The 6,006-nt window shown below is 42.5% G+C and overlaps 1 protein-coding gene across 1 annotated transcript; it reads right to left on the bottom strand.

The window, feature by feature from the left end:
- Nucleotides 1-3,541: 3,541 nt before the first annotated feature.
- Nucleotides 3,542-5,094, bottom strand: LOC138864680 (uncharacterized protein DDB_G0287625-like). The gene is made up of 4 exons (XM_070132544.1): nt 4,945-5,094; nt 4,396-4,400; nt 4,172-4,275; nt 3,542-3,972 (listed from the first exon to the last, which is right to left on the bottom strand). The coding sequence occupies exons 1-4, from the start codon at nt 5,092-5,094 to the stop codon at nt 3,542-3,544; spliced, it is 690 nt and encodes a 229-aa protein (XP_069988645.1).
- Nucleotides 5,095-6,006: the final 912 nt, after the last annotated feature.

Here is a 6,006-nt window from a genome sequence, read left to right on the forward strand (position 1 = left end):
AAAACAACTTAACGAATAAGAACGAATGATAAAAAAAAATAATGAATAAGAACGAATGATAAAAAAAAATAATGAATAAGAACGAATGATAAAAAAATAATGAATAAGAACGAATGATAAAAGTAATGAATAAGAACGAATGATAAAAAACAAGTTAACGAATAAGAACGAATGATGAAAAACAAAAATAATAATAATGAATAAGAACGAATGATAAAAAAAAATAATTAATAAGAACGAATGATAAAAAACAAAAATAATAATAATGAATAAGAACGAATGATAAAAAAAAAATGAATAAGAACGAACGATAAAAAAAATGAATAAGAACGAATGATAAAAACAAGTTAACGAATAAGAACGAATGATAAAAAAGTAATGAATAAGAACGAATGATAAAAAAGTAATTAATAAGAACGAATGACACAAAAAAAATGAATAAGAACGAATGATAAAAAAAAAGTAATTAATAAGAACGAATGACACAAAAAAAAATGAATAAGAACGAATGATAAAAAAAAGTAATTAATAAGAACGAATGATAAAAAAGAGTAATTAATAAGAACGAATGATAAAAAACAAGTTAACGAATAAGAACGAATTATAAAAAAAAAATAATGAATAAAAACGAATGATAAAAACAAGTTAACGAATAAGAACGAATTATAAAAAAAAAAATAATAATAATGAATAAAAACGAATGATAAAAAAAGTTAACGAATAAGAACGAATGATGAAAAAAATAATAATAATGAATAAGAACAAATGATAAAAACAAATTTTCCTGATGGATGAATAATCAAAAGGTTCTATCAAATAAATAAACAATTTGCATTACACAATTAGGGAAAAAAATGCTAATTAGAAAGACCCGATGCATTTATTTACACAGATAATGATGATAAAGATGAGAATAAAAGAAATGGCGATAATAATGAATTGATGATGATAATGATAATAATAATGATGAAAATGATAAAAGTAATAATGATAGCATTAATAATGATAATGATGAGATTAAGAATAAGTAATGATTATGATGATGATAATGATGATGATCTTAATGATGATAATAGTAATAATGATAAGAGTGAGGAGGGGGATAATTATGATAATAATGATTGTAATGGTGATAATAATAATGATAACAACAATAATAGTGATGACACTAATGATTATAATAGCGATGATGATAATGACAATATCAATGATAATAATAATAGTAATAATGATGATAGTGATATTGCTAATTATAATGATAATAATGATAATGAAATAAGTAATAACAATAACAGTGATAAAAATAATAAGAATAATGACAATAATCATAATAGCTAGTAAATATAAATGCATAGATATACGCAAATAAACAAGACAAATAATGACAAAAAGCAAATGATGAGAATAGCAATAAAAAGGATGATTGCAATGATAATGGAAATGGATGAAAATAGACAAGCAAAAGTGACAAGCATGAACCGAAGATTACTCAGGCTTTTGGAATGAAAAAATGTTACAAAATATTGCAAAGGAAATACTTCGCTTATGTTTGGCGTGAGAAACAAAAGAAGAGAATGCGTTGTGAAGTGTGTATTAGAAGATGAGCTGTCCCTCTTTCTCTCTTTCTTGTATATATATATATATATATATATATATATATATATATATATATATATATATATATATATATATATGTATGTATATATATATATATATATATGTATGTGTGTGTGTGTGTGTATGTGTGTGTGTGGGTGTGGGTGCGTGTGTGCGTGTGTGTGTGTGTGTGTGTGTGTGTGTGTGTGTGTGTGTGTGTGTGTGTGTGTGTGTGTGTGTGTGTGTGTGTGTGTGTGTGTGTATGTATATATAAACACCCACACAAACACAACGACAAGAGAAAGAGGAGGAGAGAAGCGAAGAGAGAGGGAGGCGGAGGACGGCCAAGACCCCAGCCCGCCGTCTATCCTTTCGCCCAGACCCAAAGCACACCCAACTAGATGTCTATCCTTGAATTCGGCTTTTGTTTTTTTCTTCTCTGCTCCCTTCTCCATCCCTTTCCCTCCCTTCTCCCTCCCTTCTCTCCCTCCCCTACTCCATCTTTTCCTTTTGCTTCTCCTCCCCCCAAAAATTCCTTCGTCCTCTCCCAGGGGGCCTCCTACTCGCCCCCCCTCTCGAGGACCCCCCCCCCCGACTTACACCACCCCCCTTCCCTCCCTTCCTGACTCCCCCTCCCCCCCTCCTCAACTCACCCCTTCCAGTCCCCCCCACCCCTCCCCCCCCACTTTCACCCCCTTACTTCGGACCTCCCACTCACTCACCCCTTTTCAACCCCCCCTCCCCTTCCTACCCCCAACCCCCTCCCCCTTCCTACCCCCCCCCTCCCCCTACCCCCCTCTTTCCCTCCCCTTCCTAATCCCGAAACATGATCGAAGGCGGATGAACTTAGCGTCGGGGAAGGGGGGGGGGGGGAAGGGGTGAGACAAGGTGGGGGTGTTGGGGGAGGAGGGTGTGGAGGGGGGAAGGAGGGGGGGGAGCGAGAGAGTGGTGGCGTAGGGGGCGGGGGAGAAGGGGTGAGACAAGGTGGGGGTGTTGGGGGAGGAAGGAGAGGGTGGGGGTGTTGGGGGAGGAGGGGGAGAGGGGGGCGAGAGAATGGTGGCGTAGATGACTTAAGTTAGATCAGCGCTGAAAGGCTTATTTACCAGCCCCTTTGTAGGCAGAGCAGAAGCCTCCTCATTATAGCTACTGCTTCGGGAGGGCCTGCAGGGAGGAGGGTAGGGGGAGAGGGAGGGGAAGGAGAAGGAGGGAGGAGAGAAGTTGGGGAGGGGGGGGAGAGGGAGGAGAGAGGTTGGGGAGGAAGGGGAGGGGAGGAGGGAGAAGGAGAGGGAGGAGAGAAGTTGGGGAGGAGGCGGGGGAGGAGAGAGTTTGGGGAAGGGGGAGAGTGGGGAGGCGGGGAGGAGAGGGAGAGGGAGGAGAGAGGTTGGGGAGGCGGGGAGGAGAGGTTGGGGAGGGGGGAGGGGAGGGGAGAGGTTGGGGAGGGGAAGAGGGTAGGCGGGGAGAAGGAGAGGGAGGAGAGAGGTTGAGGAGGGTGAGAGAGGATGGGGGAGGCGGGGAGAAGGAGGGTGAGAGGGAGGAGAGAGGTTGGGGAGGCGGGGAGGAGAGGGAGGAGAGAGGGAAGAGAGAAGTTGGGGAGGGGGGAGAGGGGGTAGGCGGGGAGGAGGGGGAAGGAGGGTGAAGGAGGAAGACGGGGAGAAGGAGAGGGAAGAGAGAGATTGGGGAGGGTGATGAGAAGATAGAGATGGGGGGGTTGGGGTGGAGTGGGGGAGAGAGAGGTAGGCGGGAGGGGGGGGATGGAGGCTTGAGGGGGAGGGGGTTGAAGGTGAGGACAAAAGCGATTAGAAGATTTGAGACAGCAAGATGGTCTATGCAATCCTTTGTGATTAAAAGCTTAGGAATAGATTTTTTGTATGGTAGTTTTGTTGCAATGTTGTTGTTGTTGTTACTACTGTCGTTATTGTTGTTGTTGTTGTTATTACTGTTGCTATTACTCAATGCTAATGCTCTTGCTAATACTGTTGCTATTTCTCTTGCTGTTACTGTTGCTGTTACTCTTGCTGTTACTCTTGCTATTACTCTTGCTAATACTGTTGCTATTTCTCTTGTTGTTACTCTTGCTATTACTATTGTTATTACTGTTGCTATTACTGTTGCTGTTACTGTTGCTGTTACTCTTGCTATTACTATTGTTATTACTGTTGCTATTACTGTTGCTGTTACTCTTGCTGTTACTCTTGCTAATACTGTAGCTATTTCTCTTGCTGTTACTCTTGCTATTACTATTGTCATTACTGTTGCTATTACTGTTGCTATTACTCAATGCTAATACTCTTGCTAATACTGTTGCTATTTCTCTTGCTGTTACTGTTGCTGTTACTCTTGCTATTACTGTTGCTATTACTGTTGCTGTTACTGTTGCTGTTACGTTTGTTATCACTGTTGCATTTGATATTGCTATTATTGTTGTTATTACTGTTGTGTTGCTGTTGCTGTTACTGTTGCTGTTTCTCTTTCTATTACTCTTGCTGTTGCTCTTGCTATTACTGTTGTTATTACTGTTGCAATTACTATTGCTATGCACTGTTGCTATTACTGTTGCTATTATTGTTGCTATTACTATATCTGTTACTGTTGTTATTATTGTTGCTATTACTATATCTGTTACTGTTGCTATTACTGTTGTCCTTACTGTCGCTTTTGTTGTTCTTGTTACTCACATAACTAAAACATTCGTCAACTTAAACCAATTTTATTATATTTTCCCCTTTTCGGTTATCAAGTCTAACTGTTAACTTAGTGCACATGAATCCGGTTCTCCCATATGATTAAAATGTGGCTCACCTCAGCTAGATTTATATGTTTGTATTTAATGAATATGAACTGGGACACATGTGCGTATGTGTGCGAGAGACAGAGAGAGAGAAAGAGGGGGAGAGAATGAGAGAGAGGGAGAGAGAGGGATAGAATGAGAGAGAGAGAGAGGGGAGGGAGAGAGGGAGGGAAGGAGAGAGGGAGAGAGGGAAGGAGGGAGGGAGGGAGGGAGGGGGAGAGAGAGGAGAGAGAGGAGAGAGAGGAGAGAGAGAGAGAGAGAGAGAGAGAGAGAGAGAAAGAGAGAGATAGAGAGAGAGAGAGAAAGCGAGAGACAGAGAGAGAGACAGTTAGTAATGTGCGTGCGTGCGTGCGTGCGTGCGTGCGTGAGTGAACGCGTGTGGCTGTGCGACAATACATAACACAATGAAAACGAAACTAGCCACAATGAGAATTGAAAAATTTCAATTCTCATCGTGGCTAGTTTCATTTTAATTTTTGTGTGCACGTCATTGTGTCTGTGCTGGTGTTCAACATAACACAATGTACTGAATATTACTTGATAGTCTTCCCTTTAATCACCTCAAAAGCCTTTTTTTCATCCTCCGATTCCGGTGTTTTATATTTCTGTCTTTTCTTTCCCGGAATGTTGCCGTGTCCGATATCCTGCCTCGTTTCGGTGGCTTTGGTGACGGCAAACAGAGTGACATTATCCCTCATTTCACTGGTCATCTTCGCGAATCCGTAGAAGAATACAAAATATTGGAGTCATTTTTACGAGTTTATAAGAAAGTAGTAATTGTCAAATAGTAAAAGAATATTGTTGCAGTAAGTGCAGGATGGAATAACTTCGTTTACTTTCCGTTTAATTAAAAGTTTTGAAGATGTTTTACAAGACACTAACTAGCAAAAAGAAGAAAACAAATGTTCGTACGTGTTTAGGTGTTTATTTTTCGTATGTTCGTAGGAAAGGATCCTATGGAGATAACCTCCGAGATATGGCACCTCACACGGATGGCACCTCAGACGAATGGCACCCCAGACGGATGGCACCTCAGACGGATGGCACCCCAGACGGATGGCACCTCAGACGGATGGCACCCCAGACGGAAAGCACCTCAGACGGATGGCACCTCAGACGAATGGCACCCCAGACGGAAGGCACCTCAGACGGATGGCACCCCAGATGGATGGTACCTCACACGGATGGCACCCCAGACGAATGGCACCTCAGACGAATGGCACCCCAGACGGATGACATTCCAGACGGATGGCACCACAGACGATTGGCATTCCAGACGGATGGCACCTCAGACGGATGGCATCTCAGACGGATGGCACCCTAGACGGATGGCACCCCAGACGGATGGCACCCTAGACGGATGGCACCACAGACGAATGGCATTCCAGACGGATGGCACCCTAGACGAATGGCACCCCATACGGATGACACCTCACACGGATGGCACCCCAAACAGATAGCACCCCAGACGGATGGCACCCCAGACTAATGGCACCTCAGACGAACGGCACTTCAGACCGATGGCATCTCACACGGATGGCACCTCAGACGAATGGCACCCCAGACAGATAGCACCCCAGACGGATGGCACCTCACACGGATGGCACCCCCGACGAATGGCA

The sequence above is a fragment of the Penaeus vannamei genome, chromosome 17 (assembly GCF_042767895.1).
Source record: "Penaeus vannamei isolate JL-2024 chromosome 17, ASM4276789v1, whole genome shotgun sequence".
Taxonomy (NCBI): Eukaryota; Metazoa; Arthropoda; class Malacostraca; order Decapoda; family Penaeidae; genus Penaeus; species Penaeus vannamei.

Excerpts from the sequence above, each read along its gene's own strand:
- LOC138864680 (XM_070132544.1), bottom strand. The coding sequence starts at position 5,094 with ATGACCAGTGAAATGAGGGATAATGTCACTCTGTTTGCCGTCACCAAA. Across the intron at positions 3,973-4,171 it reads TAACAACAGTAACAGATATA|CAACAGTAACAGCAACAGTA; the intron begins GTAATAGCAACA and ends CAAACGTAACAG.